Source organism: Otolemur garnettii, unplaced genomic scaffold (genome assembly GCF_000181295.1).
Source record: "Otolemur garnettii isolate 467f Iridium unplaced genomic scaffold, OtoGar3 scaffold00001, whole genome shotgun sequence".
NCBI lineage: Eukaryota > Metazoa > Chordata > Mammalia > Primates > Galagidae > Otolemur > Otolemur garnettii.
In genome coordinates this window covers 31787766-31806126 of record NW_003852396.1, presented here as the reverse complement: position 1 = coordinate 31806126, position 18361 = coordinate 31787766, and the positions used below count along the sequence as shown (strand labels likewise).

Here is an 18361-nt window from a genome sequence, read left to right as displayed (position 1 = left end):
ACCTCATGTTTTGAACATAGGATCCAGGTCTGTAGGAAGGGGATAGGTACAATAAACATTTTCCTATATCTCCATGTTTTAATTGGCTTCCTAACAAAGTAGAAAGGACCCAGTGGGTGTTTAAATGAGATTTGCAGTAGCAGTTTTCTTACCATTAGAGACAGCCATAACAATGCATGGTCGCTGCAACAGGCAGGTGTAGGCAAGGTGCAAAGAAGGGAAGATCTGTTGAGGGGATAGTAAATGCTGCTCTGGAACAGGAGTAAAGAAGTCTGACGTGTGGTAATCTGGTCTCTGGAAGTATTTTGATGGTGGCTTGAATTGCCAACAACTCTTTTTGAGACTAGCTTTATTAAATTCACACAGTAGACATTCATTTGCTCTTTTATTTATTTAGTAGCTGTGATGAACAACCATTTTTTTCATTGTTTCTCAACTAATTGTGACTTGTCTTTGAGAGCAGACATGCTTGCTGCTCCACGCCCAACACGTAGCAGGCTGGAAGAGGATAAGTGTATAAATAAGACCAGTTCAGTTGTTAACTTAACAAATAGATGAGTGGTGAATACTGTGTTCTAAGATTCCAAATAGGAGTTAAAGGTGAATGAGTCACTGTACGGATTCCCTCGGATCTCTCACCTTCACACAGCAAGCAAGCACATGAGTCTGAATTGCAGCCGGGGTTCGTGGACTCCATGGCAATGGCAACGCTTCCAGCAGCACCTCCTGCAGACACTAGCCTTGAAGCATCATCCCTTTGCCCAGGGTTCCCAGACATCAGGCCTAAGATAGCTCTGAGTGTTACAAAGGAGGAAAAAGAGCACTACAAAGTCAGGAGACCTGAGTTCTATCTAGTCCCCTCTCAGGCTTTTCCTCAGGGTATGATTTGGAGAAGTTTCTACCCTTCCCTGCCCCTAGCAATTTTGTCTCCATGTCCTCGCCTCTCAGAATCAATCAGTAATCCCTGATCAGACCTGCCTACTTCCCAACACAAAGAACATATTTATGTATACACAAGGAAGTGTATATATTTATGATGTGGAGACATGGGGACAGAGATTTATTGATAAGTGGCCAAAAACACCCAAAATGCACCCACATAAGGCATGAAGAGACATAGTCTAACATTGAACCCAGATCTTACAATCTAGTCAATAGAGACAGATTTGGGGGAAAAAAATAGAAATTTAATACATGTGGTCCAAATAAGACAATGACTCCATGAAAATAGGATAAAAAAATAAAGGTAATTCTGTCTGAACAGCAATAAGGAAAAGATGATTATTATGTATCTTAAATAGAGTAGTTTTAGTTCATCAGAGGGATAAAAATGGGGGAAACTTCAAAGCAATGGTATCAGCCTTTATAAAGGCAATGAACCCTAAGAGATCTAGACGAAACAGCTAACTGGTCACTAAGAAAGATGCTGCTGCAAAGAAGAATCCAGAATATCTTTCCAGGGAGTTTACATTTTAGCCTACAAGACATACAGATCTCTCACCTTGTATTTTTAATCAAGGGATTTGGGGAAAATTCAAAGCAGGGACTTATCCTGTTGGAACTCCTAGAAAAAAAAAAGTGGCTTTCGGAGGAAAAAAGTAAACTCTTCACAAGTATAGCTGTCCCTGGGATAAGGAGGCAAAATTATCAAAACAGTCTTTAAAATGCTGTAAATAATTTAAGAGGACAAGAATAAGCAAGGTCCTGTTAGCACACACGCTCTTTCTCTCTCTCACCCTCTACCTTTACTGTCCTTCTCCCAGTCCCAATATCTTTATGATTTTTATAATTTATTTTAATTTGATATGTATTAAAAAGTGTTTAGACCTGCCCACAGGCATAATGAAAAATAATTTCTTTCCTTAGATGCAATTGACTTTTATGTGGAAGCAGAGGACAAGAGCTAATGTACCATTTACTGAGTCACGTTTCTATTTGGAGAATTAACATTTGAAATCTTATCCGTTATTCTATAAAACTGGGCCTGTGATTTCTAAAGACTGTCATTAGATGAAATTAGATATAGCCCAATTTCCTTAGGTTTAATTTAGAAAAAAAATCAAGATTATTAACATGTGATAAGTGGTTTCATGGTCACACAGTATTTTAGTCATTCGGCTCTTATAATTGCTAACCTCCTCAGAAATAATATTTCTTTGTGATTTGGTTAGTCTGTTCAGGGGTAGGTTCCTCCCCTAAATGTTAGGGCAGGAGTCATCCTCTGATGGTACCACTGGAGGCCAACACTGTCCCCTAACCACACCATAACAAATACCTATTTCTTATGCTTTTCCAGGGTGGGATGTTTCCCAGTGCCAGATTATTTTCCTGTTCTTTCTTGGCTATGCTTTGGCTATATGAGAAGTATCACCCTTCTTTGATGTGGTCTATATGACCTACTTACTTCTTCTATGAGCCCAGGTGTTTCTTCTTGGACCTTCCAGGTCAAGGAGGGGGCCCTTCGAGTTCTTCCTTCTACCTAACCTGTTATCAATTTTATTGATTCTAAGTCCATAAAATCAACTTCTGTGGCTGCCTCAATCATGCAAGGTCTGACTCTTCCATATGTTCTGCTGTGTAGATCAGAGATGGTCACTAGATAAAACCATCTAGACACTAGAGGTGGCCATTGTGCCATTTGGCTCCAATCACTGGCAGTCAAGGAAAGAACAGCTCTTCTGATACAAAGTGTGCTGTGAGTGAGCCCTTTTGCTTTGTATTCCCCTAGGTTCTCATCTTTGACCTATTGTAAGCAAGTGATCAGGCTGAATCTGTGGTCTCATGTGGACTTCTCTGTGGGTGAATTCGATATATTTTTCATTACAACTACAGATGTTGTGACTTTGTAGCTACCTTGTGGAGAATCCCAGCCCAAAGTATTTAGCACACACCCCTTTCACATTTGTGTCCCCCTGCCCCTGCCCCTGCCCATCCCAGCACTCTCGTCCTTCTTCTACCATTGTTTTTGCTAGTGGATATTCAGAGTGATTCTCCTATCTTTGCCCAGTGTCTACCAACTAGTACCTTACATATTCGAAACCAGTATCTTTGAGGTAAAGACCAAGCATATCCAGGAAAACATGGTACAGAGATCTTGTGGGAAAATTTCTTGCTGTAGAATACTAATTTGATTTTCCTCAATCCTTGACCAAAGAGATAAATAACCAAATTTATCTCAATCTGTTACAGAGTCTTATCTAAGGAAAATTTTATAAAATTATTTTAGCTGAGTAAATTCTCACGTCACAAACCCTCAAAAAGCAAGAATCCAAGAATTTTCTGGATGAAACTATGATGATTGTTCATTCAGACACTATTTTGAAAATGTTATCTATCAAAATTTAACAAAGACATAGCACTATTCTTAGTAAAAGTGTTGAAATAACTTCGTGTTCTAAATTATCCTAATATTATCTTGACTCTTTTATTTATATTAATTAAAGCAAGCTAAGTTATTTATTTATAAGTTACTTATATTTAAATGTGTCTTTTTTAATCAATTTTGAAAAGCCCTAAGTTTCAATGAATAAGAAGAAAAATGGAAATACTGGTTGTGGTTGCTTCTGTATTCTACAAAGAAATTTGCTCCTGAGAGTGAGTTCCCACAGTAAGGACCCTAGAGGTACTATACATTGATGTAGCAATGGAGATGTGATCTCAACTTAGTTATAACACCTGGAAAGAATCATGCCTATAGTGACATTAAAGAGCAATTGTCAAGCTACATGAGATAACTCCTGTAAAAGTAGAAAGACAAATTATCTCACTGTGATAGCCCTAAACATATCAGCCCATGCTAAGAGATTATTGGAAAAACTTAAAGCCAGTTCTGCAATTTGTTAGTTGTTTCACTTGGAACAATCACACTACTTTTATTAGACTGTCTTGTTTGTACTGAGACAAAGTTACGGCCTGAAGGCCAAGTGGGTTCTTGGCTTTGGGAAGGAAAGAATTCAAGATTGAGCCAACAGAGTAAGGTAAAATTTACTTTATTGAAGTAAGCTAAGAAAAAAAGAAAGGCTGCTCCATAGAAAGAGAAGTAGCTATCTCTCAGTGCAACAGACAGTAGCCCTTGGTGAGTTTACAGGCTCTTATTTTACATCTTCTATTTAATTTTATGTTATACAGAAAGAGAATTATTCTCAAAATTTCTAAGAAATGGATTGGGAGTTCCCAGAACTGAGGAACTAAATCACACGGTAACTTATAGGAGTTTCCATGGCATTTGTCAGCTGTCAGGATATTGAAAGGGGTTTCTTTTAGTGTGCTAATACATTATAAGCAGGGTATCATGAGCATTGAGGGTAACCTCAGGTGGTTTTTTTGTGGCTATCTTGGTTCTGTCTGGTTTTGCTAGCTTCCCTATCACTCTTTATCAGAGACCTTGGTTTAGGTCTTTTGACTTCTTATTGAGCAGAGCCTGCCATTTCTCTATCTCAGAACTGGCATGGGTAATCCAGAAAAGTGAATCTCTACATGTAGACATCCTTTAATAGTATACAGCAAGAAGCAACATGTGTCTTGATCACTCATTGAGGTGCCCAAAGGGTATGCACAAGGAGAGACCACCCATACCACAGTCTCACTTGAGCCCCTTCTCTATTCACCATTGCTCTTAAACCACCCTTATGCTGAAGAAGAGAACTGTGGCCACATTTGGTCTCATATAATTACTGATACTTGTATTTTCCTCCCAACACCGATGGCATCCCTTCTTCTAAAACAAGACAAAGGAATTGAGAGGCACATTTCCAAATCTATTCTACTGTCAAAAAACTAAATCACAAGGTGAAGGAGACCCTATTGCTGTGCTTCATTAACATCATCAATATTCTGAGATTTTTCTCAACATCTATAATAAAGTTACTTGACAATTAGTTGCTTCTTAATTATAGATATATATAAATTCCAATTTTTGATACTTAGTATGTATCTATTCACATAGTCAATTAATTTATTTACATATACTGTACAATAAGTTTATTTTTATCTTATATATGTAATCTTCTTAAGTATTGAGTATAATTTTAAAGCTTTATCTATTATATAAGATATACTCGATAAATGTTTTATTAAACCAAATAAATATATTCTGTGTGAATTCCTCTTCTTGGAAAGGGATATTTTTATCTTTAGAAAAGTTGCTTCCTATTACAAAATCAATTTTTATACTGATAAAAATCTTTGATAACCTTCCATGTATAACTTTTCTGGATCAAGGAATCTGAATATAGTTAGAAATTAGCTACCAGCACTTTCTGGGAATCCTTATCTTAATAATATAGTAACAAACACCCAAGAAGCATTTCATTTTCCAGAGGGAAATAATTACAGAATGAGAATTTTTGTAAATTCATCCTAATGAAATACTAGCAAGGGAAGAGTTTTCAGAAATATGCATGAACAAAGACATCTGAAGAACACCTGGAATAAAAACTTTGCAGAAAGGCACATAGTCCCTTAACAATCTCCACCTTCAGTGATATATATTCGCCACCCCCACATCTTCCTGATTCAAATTAGAAACTACTGCTCTTTGGTCAGACATTTTATTCAAATGTCTGATGTGAGTAGTGGTTTTATAGAAATCTAAATTAGTTCTTTACTTTTACAGACCCACTAATAGACAAGTGTGGGAAAAAAAATCACAACAGGAGAATCAAGCTCTTATTCTCTATCATGCAGTCTTGCAAAACAAAAGACATGATCAAAACCTATGGACTCATATCTGTGGTTCCCTTCTATAGTCTTTCTTCCAGCCATCAAAGTACTCTGTCCATTCATTTTATGGAATGAAATCATGTGGAGAATGCTAAGACAATAATCATGCTGTTCCTAAGTTCAACCTTCATCTTCCTAAGCCTTCAAATTCTTGAACTCAAACTGGCTCATCATCTAAAGTTGATGATGGATTTATTCCACTCTTCTTTTGACAATTCCAAATGTGTTGTAATTGCTGTTTCTGTATTTGACTCTACTAAATGTTGAAAGAAGTAATAATGAGGGACCTGAGGGCTTTAGTGCTCATTTGGATACTTATGCAAACATTATTTTCATTTGCACCATTATCTACCTGGACACAAAGAAAAAAAATTAGGATTGGCCAAGTGATGCCAATACTGATTAAAATGCTGCTGTGGCTGAGCCTCTGCCTCTTAGAAGCCTCTTCTTTTACTTAAGTGTGAATTGTACATACAGCAGCATCTCACTACTTCAGCAAGAGAACCAGATAGCCCTGAAAAGGCATGCGTCTTTAGAATCTATTGTAGCCAAATATCTGTCAGTAAAATTCTGAGCTCAAGGCATGTGTCTTTAGACTCTATTCTACTCAGAAATAAATATCTCTGTCAGTAAAACACTTCTGAGTAAGAAGAAAGAATAAAGAAGATTGAATAAGGATAGGATCCTTTATTGCGTTCATTCTTCAAAAATTCCCCAGTATTCTATGTGTCTGTTCAGTGTTCAGGGAACAGAATTGAACATCTATATAACCTGAAACATTTCCATTAAGTGCATCTTTTGTACTTATAATTAGCATGATATCCAAGAAAAACACAAGATTCAGAGTCATTAGACCTGGATTCAAAGTCCCAATTTCTTATTTTAAATAAGTCCTTTTGCATTCTAGTTTCTTAATCTCTTCATTTGTAAATTACAACTATGGTTACCCAATTTAAAAAAAATAATGTGATTTAAGCTACATAAAAGAAAACATACACTTAAAAGAACCAAAAGAAGAACTTGAATATAGTGGGTACTCATTGAGCATCACTGAAGCTATTATTGTTTTTTGTTAGAGGAAAAATATGCATTGGTGTTGGAGAAAAATCATTACAGAGTACAATTTGATCAGGGAGAACAATCATTACAGAGTACAGAGTACAATTTGATCAGCAGGAAAGGCAGCTCCCATCAAATATTTTTTGACATTTTTTGGAAGAGCTTGAGGATGGCTCTGCGGATTTGTTTAGTCTTCACACTATATATGATGGGATTCAGCACAGGGGGGCCAAGGAAATGGAGATTGGACAATAGTGGATGGACATATGGGGGAGCCATATGGAAAAATCTGTGGACGACTGAAAGCACAACCCAGGGAATATAGAAGACGACCACAGCCCCAATGTGGGAGCCGCAAGTGCTGAAGGCCTTGCTCCGTCCCTCTGAGGAGGTAATGTTCAGCACAGAGCGGATGATAAGGATGTAGGAGAGGACAATACATGGTGTATCAACCCCTGTGACCAGAATGAGAACAGCTAGGCCTCCATAACTGTTCATCCTTGAATCAGAACATGCAACCTTAAGCACATCAGGGTGGCAGCAATAAGAATGGGAAAGGACATTGATTTCACAAAATGACAGCCTCTTAATGAGAAAGAGGGATGGACAGAGGCTGATCAACATTCTAAGGACAATTGCTACACCAATCTTTAGTATTCTGGAGTGAGTCAGAATGGTGGCATATCTGAGGGGTCTACATATAGCCACAAAGCGGTCGAAAGCCATGGCCATCAGTACCGAGGATTCCATAAAGCCGGAGCTGTGGAGGAAAAAGAGCTGGATGATACATGCGTCAAGGGTGATTTCACGGACATTCAACCAGAGCACACCGAGGGTCGTGGGCATCGTGGAGAGGGTCAATCCCAGGTCAGTGGTAGACAGCATGAAGAGAAAATAGTACATGGGCTCATGGAGGCTGGGCTCCAGAATCACCACTATCAAGATCATGCTGTTCCCTAAGAGCGCAACTGTACTTAGAAGGAAGAAGGGAATAGAGATCCAGATGTGGAAGGCCTCCAGCCCAGGGAAACCTGTGAGGAGGAAGATTGGGAACTCAGATGTGATGTTGCTGAAATGGTACATGGCGAGCTGCTGAGGCAGAAGCTACCTTCATTGAGCACCCATACTGCTCAGGACAACCTCTTTCCAAATCTGGCTGTGCCAGAGAGATTGCTCAATGTGTTCTCCTCCCCATTTGTGGAAACAGCCTAAGGGGGAAAAATCCAATAGTCATGGTTTCAGTCATTTGGCTTCTAACACACTTATCACACTCATAATACTGCTTCATCCTAAATCACAAATATTAGTGGAAAGGGATCAGCAGATCTTACTACATTAAGTTGATGAGTAAACCAAAGAAAAAACATGTTGACATCTCGGTACCCTATCTAAAGAGCCCATCTCATGGCAAGCTCACTGAGAGTCAGAGACAAGAACCAGGCAAGGTTCCCAAGATTTACAAAAGAGGGTTGGCATTAAATTCTGAGTTGGGCCTGGCACAGTAGCTTGCATCAGTAATCCCAGTGCTTTGGGAAGCCAAGGTAGGGGATTCCTGAAGACAGGTGGTTAACACCAACCTGGGCAAAATAAGGAGACACTTTCTCTGCTAACAAATAAAATAAAATTAACCTGGCATGGTAGTGTGTGCCTGTAATCCTAGCCAGTTGGGAGGCTGAGGCAGGAGAATTGCTTGAGCCCAGAATTTTCAGGCTGCAATGAGACAATAAGCACCACATACACACCCCCAAATTCTGAGTTATCAGTTATTTCTATTTGCCCAAACAACTGTTTGTCCTACTAGAACAGACCTGGAAAGCAGGAAGTCTTCCCATCTGCTTTCTTCTTTTTTGAGTTTTGGCTCTCACATTCCCTGCATCCCGGATCTGCAGCAGCTCCTCACTTGCTCTAGAGTACTGGACTTCCCAACACACACAGGTGGGAAGAGAAGATACAGGTAATCCTCAGACAAGAGCTTTATATTGAATCCCTAGGAGCCTTATTTATTTCCTCGAATCCATGGGGGATGGGAAAGACTTTGAGAAAAAGAATTTAAAGTATTTTTGGCCAACTAGGCCAGAGATTATTATGTGAGTAAGGTTTTCTCAGATAAAGCCCTAGCGTTTCCCCAATGGCGTAGATCCCCTGAACCAGAGATGTTCCAGGCAGATCTTTTAGAAAGTAAAGAATATTAAGACTTTGTGAAAAAAAAAAAGCTCAAGAGAGCAGGGAACAATCTTGCAATTTTTAGTGAAATTCAGAGAACCCTACCTGACGCTGATTATGATTAGCCATTGCTTCTCTTATTTGCTTCCCTATGAAGGTGATTGTTTAAAGCCACATTCTACTCGCATAATTTCCAAGAAAAAAAATATTTGGTAAGGGAGTTGTGTGTACTTAAGGTTTTATGCATACCCAGTGGGGATTTATGGTGATAATTATTAAAATGACAATAAAAGAATGGAATCCGGCTGATATCACATATAATGGGTGGAATTTTAAAACTCAGGTAGAAGCCTATTATCAGAAAGAATTTAGAAAATGTCACAAGATATTGCTAATTTATCTCCTTAGTCACCTTTTAGCTAATGAGGCAGTGGCAATAGTTATACAGATCAAAACAAATAGTAATCTATTATTTGTGTCCAAAAACCTTAGCTATAGACTCTCATCCTCAAGTAGGTATGATTTTGGGGATAAGATCTTGAACTTCTAGCTTATATCATGATGAGATGAGAGACAAGGAGTACTTGAAAGAAAGGATGAACTTTTTTTACTTTATTTTATTTTTCAATAACATAAATTCTGGCTAGAACAGTAAATAGCTATTATTTAGAACATTAAGTAGCCACAACCTTATTTGATAATTAAACTATTGATAAATACATTGAAATATCACATTATATCTCATAAATATGTACCATTATTATTTGTACAAACATACAAATTAAAAACGAAAAAAAATATGCTATGTGCCTGTATTAGTTTCCTAGCACTTTCTTTAAATTTACCATAAACTTTGTGATTTAAATCAAATTATATTTATTTAGTCAATTCTAGAGGTTAGAGTCTGGAACCAAGGCATCATTGAGGCCACAATCTGTCTACAGGCTTTAGTGGAGAATCCTCTCTGGCCTCTTCCAGCTTCTGATGGCTCTGGGAGTTTACTATGAAAGAAGCTTACTGTTCAAAAATCATACTGAGAAGCTATTTCCTCCGAGTGTGGTCACAGGATGCCTGTCATCACCACTTCTACTTAACTTTATATCAGATATCATAAGAAGAGCAGTAAAACAAAAAATAAAAGACTTCAGCAGTGTAAAGGAAAAGAAAACCGAGGTTATTCACAGGTGACGTGGCTGAACATTTACATAATCAGAAAGAACAAAGAGGCATAGCATTAGATAAAATAATTGATATGAATCAATAGATGATTACTAGTAGTTAGTATAATGAAGCAAGATAACTGGATACAAAAACAGTGTTAAATATTGGTTGTGTTTCTGTAAACCGAAAACAACTAGTTAGAAAATAATGTTCTAGCATGATATCATTTAAAATATCAGAAATCATACAACTGGGAATCAAATAAAATATGTGAAAAGTATTGATAATAAAAAACTATATTAATCATCAGTTAGAGATATTAAAGAGAATATATAAATACAGGGATTTATTGTGTTTATGAATTTTAAGCTTCATAAGCAACATGAATTTATATTTTAAATTAGTAAGTTCTTATAAAAATTACCTATAGATCCTGTTCAATATCAATCAATATGCTAGAAGATTTTTCTGTAGAAATTATCCTAAAATATATATGTAAATGTAAAGGATCTAGCATTGCCAAGGCAAGTTCTAATAGAAAAATAATAATAATAATAAATAAAGGCCAATACACCCAGGCATCAAAACACATCATAGAGACAGTGGAGTTTTTGGTGCAAGAAGAAAAAATGAACAAATGGGACACAACAGAAAGTCTACAAACAAACCTAATTATAAATAGGCTCTTGACATATATCAAAAATGACATCACGGTACAACGGTCAAAGAATGTTTATGTCAATAACTGGTTCTAGATCTATTAGCTATCCATGTGGAAAAGAAAGACATAAAAGAATGAAGAAGATAAGAGAACTCAATAGACTATAGACAAAAAACACAAAAAAGCATGAATATACCAAAAGTTATTCCACTTTACTAATCATAAGGAAAATCAAAATTAAAACTCCAGTGAAGTACCAATGACCACCCATAAGGAAGAATTTAAAAATCCACAAATTCCACCTATAAGGAAAGATACTAACTTATATGCCATGCACTGCCATAAACATTGTGGGAGCACATTTAGCTCTACCCAATTGCTGTGGAAACATCTTCACTAGATCTACTAAATCTGGACATAAACCTGCCCAGTGATTCAACAGTTTCACTCTCAGGGATGTAACTACCACATAATTTTCTAAATGCCACATACAATGATAACCATAGCAAAATCATTCACAATAGAAAACAAAAGTGGAAAAAACAGCAAATCTCCATCAACAACAAAATGGACAAGTTAATTAAGGTTAATTATTGCCATATGGTGGACCATCATACAGCAATAAAAAGGACAGAACTATAATTACACACAATTCTGTGAAAGAACGTCATAGGCATGGTGTAAATAAAAAGATAGCACCGTTCCATTCAGACAAAGTTCAAAAACAGGCAAAGATAATTGATTTTTAAAAAAAGTCAGGTTAGTGGTCACCATTGGGGAGAGAGAAGTAATGACTGAAAGATCTCAAAAAGAGTGATTTCTTGACTACTAGTAATTTTTTATTTCTTTATCTGGCTGTTGTTTACATGGGTAGTTCAAATGTGAAAATTCAAGCTGCATTTTGTATACAAATTATGTTATGCATCAATTAAAAGTTTCCTGAAAAATATTTGAAGCTGGCTCAGTGCCCGTAGCACAGTGGTTACAGCACCAGTTGTATACACTGAAGGTGGTGTGTTCAAACCTGGCCCAGACTAGCTATACAACAGCTAAACAACTGCAATAAAAAATAGCCCAGCATTGTGCAGGTGCCTGTAGTCCCAGCTACTTGGGAAGCTGAGGCAAGAGAATTAATTAAGCCCAAGAGTTAGAGGTTGCTGTGAGCTGTGACACCACAGCACCCTACCAAAGGCAACAAAGGGAGACTCTGTCTCAAAAAAAAAAAAAAAAATTGAAGTCAGATTCTTTATTTTGGCCTCAATATTAATAGATCTTCCTAAAATGACCTAGCTATTAGCACTTTCTATCTGGCCAAAATTTTTAACATCTTCAGACAAGTCTGATACTGTCCATGTAAAATTCGACAGGATCCTTTAACTTTTCTAATTTGTAATTTCTTTTTTTTTTTTTTTCCAGAGTCTTACTATGTCACCCTCAGTATAGTGCCATGGAGTGGCATCATAGCTTACAGCAACCTCACACTCTTGGGCTTAAGCAATTATCTTATCTTAGCTTCCTGAGTAGCTGGGACTACAGGCATCTGCCAAATTGCTGGCTATTTTTTTGTTGCAGTTGTCATTATTGTTTAGCTGGCCCAGGCCAGGTTTGAACCTGACAGGCTGGGTGCATGTGGCCAGCACAGTAACTACTGTGCTATGGGCACTGAGCCTATAATTTCTTAACATATGGAATGAGGACATTACTGTTCACATAGCCCTACAGTAGCTATGTGATCAGTAAGATAATTAAATCTCATGACCCATAGGAACTCAGTAAAGGCTATTACTATTTCATATCTTCATTTTATGTCTGAGGAAACTGAGATCCAGAGAGGTTGACCAAATTTTCCAAAGAATCACACATACCTATGGGGAAAAGTAGGATATGAAGTCCCTAGAATTCTATTCTAGTCTTACATATTGAGTGATTCTCAATTCTGACTCTACATCAAAATCAAATGAGACTCAAGTTCCAAAGTCCAAGGATAATTCAATTGTTGTGTGGTTTTAATTCTTGTACACTGATTCATAAAGCTTACATAGCTATTAGGCTATAATTCACTTTTGTTATTGAAGTAGCATTCAAAATATTTGATGAAAATGCCAGGTAGAATTATAATGTTTGACTTGAACCTGTCACATTTTCTTCCATTAAAATTCCTCAAACAATCTTAAACAGGAATAATAGCCAAATAGGAATCAAAGAAAAATAGCTAAGGATTAAATTACAAAATTAACAGGTTTTATCTGTATGTGGGCAGACATAAAACTCACTTCATGAACGAAAAATTTCCCTATAAAGGAGAGACATACCCTCATTTCTCAGCTTACCATACCAACGAGGATGGACAATCTCCCCCAAGAGCCCAGGTGCTTAAAGTTATAACTGCAGTAAAATGTCAAATAATAGAACAAGAACATATGCACATGAGAACATATAACCCACCCATGGTGACCCCAGACCCTAGGCAAATGTGGCCAGATTAATCCCCTCCTGAATCAGGTGCTCACTCATTTCTTGGGAAAAACCTAGTGAGTGACTGAACAGAGGTGGATTGAGAACGGACCTGTCATTTCCCTACAGATCAATGTGGTAACATAGACATAGGGGCATGACAACTCTGTGCAAAACACTTCCCCTCTTTATTGCCATAATATTATTCTAGCGAACAGCGTTTTGCTTTCCCATCTTGCCAATGCTCTGATTATCTAGAGACAATTGTATGTAACCCTTTATTATTCTATTTATATGGGCTTTTTTGTTGTTGTTGTTGATTTGCTTTTAATGTTTCTTTGGATCACATTGGTCATTTGAGTGAGTAGCTAAGACCTATCTGACATTGCATACCCCTGCCATGTAAATAAAGAGTTTGCTTTCTTCTGTGTGTATCCCCAGAGAGATCCAAATCTTTCTGATGATCCCACAGCTCAATCTCACCTTATTATAAAGACTCTGGGTCAAGAACTGTAATCTGTTCTCTCTTTGCTAACAAAGACAGAGAAGGCTCTTCTTTTAACATGAAGCTATTAAGAAGGTAGAGAGAGATGTTTATTGTGTATACTTTGTGCTCTGATTGTTACTTATTCACAAATACTTATGAGCTTAGAGAACAAATCAGATAAAATTAGGGTCTGCTCTGTACTCACAGATTCATATAACACATAGATGTAAGACCTGTAATAATTCATAGTTAAAAATGTTAATTGTTTTTTCCTGAGATTTAATTAAAATCAATGAAACTAAAAAACACTATGGAAAATTAGCATGAAGGGAATAGTAATGTGTATACTTATAATAGGATGCCTACTGGCATTCATTGAAACTTCACACTCGGACACTTAGCATTTTAAAAAGCTTAACTGAAAAATGCTAACTTTATAATAGTAAGTGTTGCTTTTTGTTATTTAAATATTCCTAGAATTGCTTTAAACAACAAAAATGCATTAATTTAAAAATTTATGTTTAGAATTTTTTTTTATTAAGTCATATACACATAGATCATGTATACATTAATGTATTTATAGGGTACAATATGCTGATTTTTGTCCAGTTTGGAATGCTTACATCAAACTAATTAATATAGCTTTCACTTCATTTACTTAATTATTGTGTTAAAACATTTATACTCTATACTTAACAGATTTGACATGTACCCTTGCAATATGCTCCATAGGTCTGGTCCCACCATTTACTGTCCCCTGATCAAACCTCTCCCCTCCCCTCCCATCCCCCTTTTCTTTCCTCCTTCATCCTGGGCTATAGATGTGATTTATCTTTCATATGAAAGTGTAAGTAATTATAAATTGGTTTTATAATAGTACTGAGTACATTGGATACTTTTTCTTCCATTCTTGATATACTTTACTAAGAAGATCTGTTCTACCTCTATCCATGTAAACATAAAAGAGGTAAAGTCTCTGTCTTTTTTAAGGCTGCATTATAGTCCATGGTATAAATATACCACAATTTATTAATTCATTCATGGGTCGATGAGCACTTGGGCTTCTTCCATGACTTGGCAATTATGAATTGAGCTATAATGAATAATCTGGGGCAAATATCTTTGTTGCCAGTTGATTTTTGGTCTTTTGGATATACACCTAGTAGAGGAATTGCAGGATCAAATGGCAGGTCTACTTTTAGATCCCTGAGTGTTCTCCAAACTTATTCCAAAATATTAGCTTGCATTCCCACTAGCAATGCAGAAGTGTTCCTTTTTCTCCACATCCACGCCAACATCTGTAGTTTGGGGATTTTTTAAATGTGGGCTGCTCTTACTGGATTGAACAAGGCTTTATAGCATTTCTGCATTTACTGAGTTAACTGCCTCTCAAAACTTCTGCTTAGTCCAGCTTCCATCACTTAATACTTGTTGAACACCAATAAATAAATGTCCCCCTAATGCTTCATTGAGCAAAAGGCAGAAGCTGGGTAGTAATTTCCTCATATAACCCTCCTCCAACCTACTCATTCCACTTCCTCTCTAGTAAAAATGAAGACCCTCATTTCTTTTTTTGTAGGGCTAATTACTATCACGTTCTATATTCAATCACCTATTACTTCTTAATGACTTTTACATATCAAGTAATTCCTCTCACTCTGTATTTTCATCTTCTCACTAATTATTGCAACTTTAACTTCAGTTTATGAATTCACTCACTTCTATAAGTGTCTTCCACCTAAAAAAATCTCTATCTACCTTTTGGCCTGTAGCTCTGTGTCTGCATATTCACATCCATGTGATCACTGTAGAACCATTTCCTTTTTTGCCTTCACTGTCGAGTTTCTAGAAATAAGATACACTGTGTTTCTGTTACTTACCTTTTTATTCACTCTGCAAACTACTGTAGAAGGTTATCTGTTTTCAACTGCCCCGCACCCCACTCCAGGGAGAATATGTGCTCTTGGTTGCATTTGAATTTTTTTTTTTTTTTTGGAGACAGACTCTTACTTTGTCACCCTCAGTAGAGTGGTGTGGCGTCACAGCTCGCAGCAACCTCAAACTCTTGGGCTCAAGTGATTCTCTTGCCTCAGCATCCCAAGAAGCTGGATTACAAGTGCCAGCCATAATGTCTGGCTATTTTTTTCACAGTTGTCATTGTTATTTGGCAGGCCCAGGCTGGGTTGAAACCTGCCAGCCTCAGTGTATGTGGCTGGCCCCATAATCACTATGCTATAGACGCCGAGACTACATTTGAACTTTTTAATACTCACCAGACTTGACTGTCTAAACAAAAAAAATTTGCACTATTGTTCCTGTAACACTCAGTCATGACACCCATGCTTTCATGGTTTTTATGATTCCTATAAAAACAAGTCTCCTCTTGTTTTACTGTGTATTGTCCTTTGCAGTAACTTCTAGAGAGCTCTGTCTTCATTGGTCTTGTCCTGTAAATCTACTGTCTGGGGTTGTTCACCAATACTGTTGGATTAAAATGACTAATGTACAATGAGAACTTCCAAACTTACATTACTGGAAAAAACTGTAGCTCTGTGTCTGCATATCCACATCCATGTGATCACTGTAGAGCCATGTATGTTTTTAAGTGGCTTTCTCTTACTCATTTTGCTCACAATATATTCAAAATTGAAAAGACTGAAAATAAATAATTGAATGCACTGAAGCTTTTTTAACTAAGTCTTTATTCATAGCATCTTATGACCCAATAGAGCATAAAATCATATAAATACTAAAAACTAATTAACATAAAAATGTATATAACCATATGGATGCATATTTTTCTTAAATTTAAGGAAAAATACATGTTTACCAAATATACCTGATTATGAATGGTAGAGGAATATCATATTAGAGTCTTCTCAATGATGTAGAACTTATCTATGACCTTGAATAACTCTACTAACCAAAAGAAAATGTCTCTAAACATTTTTGCATAACAATGTAATTTATTCCTTCTATAGGATGTGAACATTGTGAGGACAGCTACTAAAAAGCCAGGACAACATGGAAATCCTAAGCAATTTGACATCTAAATTTCCAACCTTCTTGTTGACTGGCATTCCTGGCCTAGAGTCTGTCCATGCCTGGATGTCCATTCCCTTCTGTTGTCTTTATGCCATTGCCCTCTCTGGGAACAGCATGATCCTGTTTGTCATCATTACCCAGCAGAGTCTCCGTGAACCCATGTACTATTTCCTCTCCATGCTGTCAGCCACTGATCTGGGCCTGACTGTTTCTACAATGTCAACAACACTAGGTATCCTGTGGTTTGATGCACGTGAGATCAGTCTAGATAGCTGCATTGTCCAGATGTTTTTTCTTCATGGATTCACTTTCCTGGAATCTGGGGTGCTGGTGGCCATGGCCTTTGACCGTTATGTGGCAATCTGTGATCCTCTGAGGTACTCTGCCATTCTCACGAATTCCAGAATCATTCAGATGGGCATCGTGATGATTTTACGTACTGTGGTACTAATAGTTCCATTGCTCTTGCTGCTTAAGCCTCTCTATTTCTGCAAAATGAATGTCCTGTCCCACTCCTACTGTTACCATCCAGATGTGATTAAATTGGCATGTTCAGACATTCGGGCTAACAGCATCTGTGGGTTAATCGATCTCATTCTGACCACAGGGATAGATACACCATGCATTGTTCTGTCTTATATCTTAATTATTCACTCTGTCCTGAGTATTGCCTCCCCTGAAGAACGGCATAAGGTCTTCAGCACCTGTGTCTCCCACATTGGAGCAGTTGCTATTTTCTATATTCCCATGTTGAGCTTGTCCTTGGTACATCGCTATGGTCGGTCAGCTCCCAAAGTGGTCCATTCAATGATGGCCAATGTGTACTTGCTTTTGCCCCCTGTGCTCAACCCCATCATCTATAGTGTAAAAACAAAACAGATCCGTAAGGCTATCCTCAGTCTGCTCCTTACAAAATAAATAGAGATTATGGGGTTTGAGCAAAATCTGATAAAAAAGCAACCTTGCTAAATTATTGCCTATTGGATATGTAGTTTTGCATTTTTTTATTTATTAAACAAATATCTGGTAAATATTTTAGCATTTTTAGTCATAAAATAGAAGTCTGATGTGTCACCCCAAAACATTTGCATTTTAATAAGGGAAATAGGGAAATAATAAAATAACAAAAATTCCACTTCTAGAAACTATCATTTATGGACTCTTTTTCATGCTGGGTGATCTACTATAATAATTGCTTTTAAGATTCATTCTACTTATTTTTAAAAACAGCACAATGAAATATTTAATGATACAAATTACATTTTACAGATGAAGAAACAGGTTCAGAGATATTTAGGCCACCCAAGGCCACATGACTAACATGGGACAGGGTTGAGATTTGGACCCAGGTATCCTGTATCTAAGATGCCACACTCTTCACCACTGTGTTGCATTATCTACCAAAGCATGTAGTAGAAGTGCTGTAAGATCAATATTAAGACCTGAATCTCCATGAATCCATGCCATGTCTTACAATGTTTTGGTACTATCTTTGAATATATGTTAGCTTGTTTTCTTTATGGATAAATCATAATTTAAAAGGTAGCAATAGCTAGGTCATGCCATGTAAATCATTATCCATTGTTGGACAGTACAAAGAAATGCTTCAG

The 18361-nt window shown here is 37.0% G+C and overlaps 2 protein-coding genes across 2 annotated transcripts; one reads left to right on the top strand and one right to left on the bottom strand.

Moving 5' to 3' along the window:
• Positions 1-6979: 6979 nt before the first annotated feature.
• On the bottom strand, positions 6980-7863 carry LOC100960408 (olfactory receptor 51F1-like). The gene is given in 2 exon segments (XM_012802897.1): positions 6980-7059; positions 7062-7863. Coding segments are annotated over 2 exon segments (882 nt in total).
• Positions 7864-16715: 8852 nt separating this feature from the next.
• Positions 16716-17669, top strand: LOC100960102 (olfactory receptor 51F1). The gene has a single exon (XM_012802531.2). The coding sequence runs from the start codon at positions 16731-16733 to the stop codon at positions 17667-17669; it is 939 nt and encodes a 312-aa protein (XP_012657985.1). The 5' UTR covers positions 16716-16730.
• Positions 17670-18361: the final 692 nt, after the last annotated feature.

Bases quoted from the DNA above. Each gene is read 5' to 3' on its own strand.
- LOC100960102 (XM_012802531.2), top strand. From the start codon at position 16,731: ATGGAAATCCTAAGCAATTTGACATCTAAATTTCCAACCTTCTTGTTG.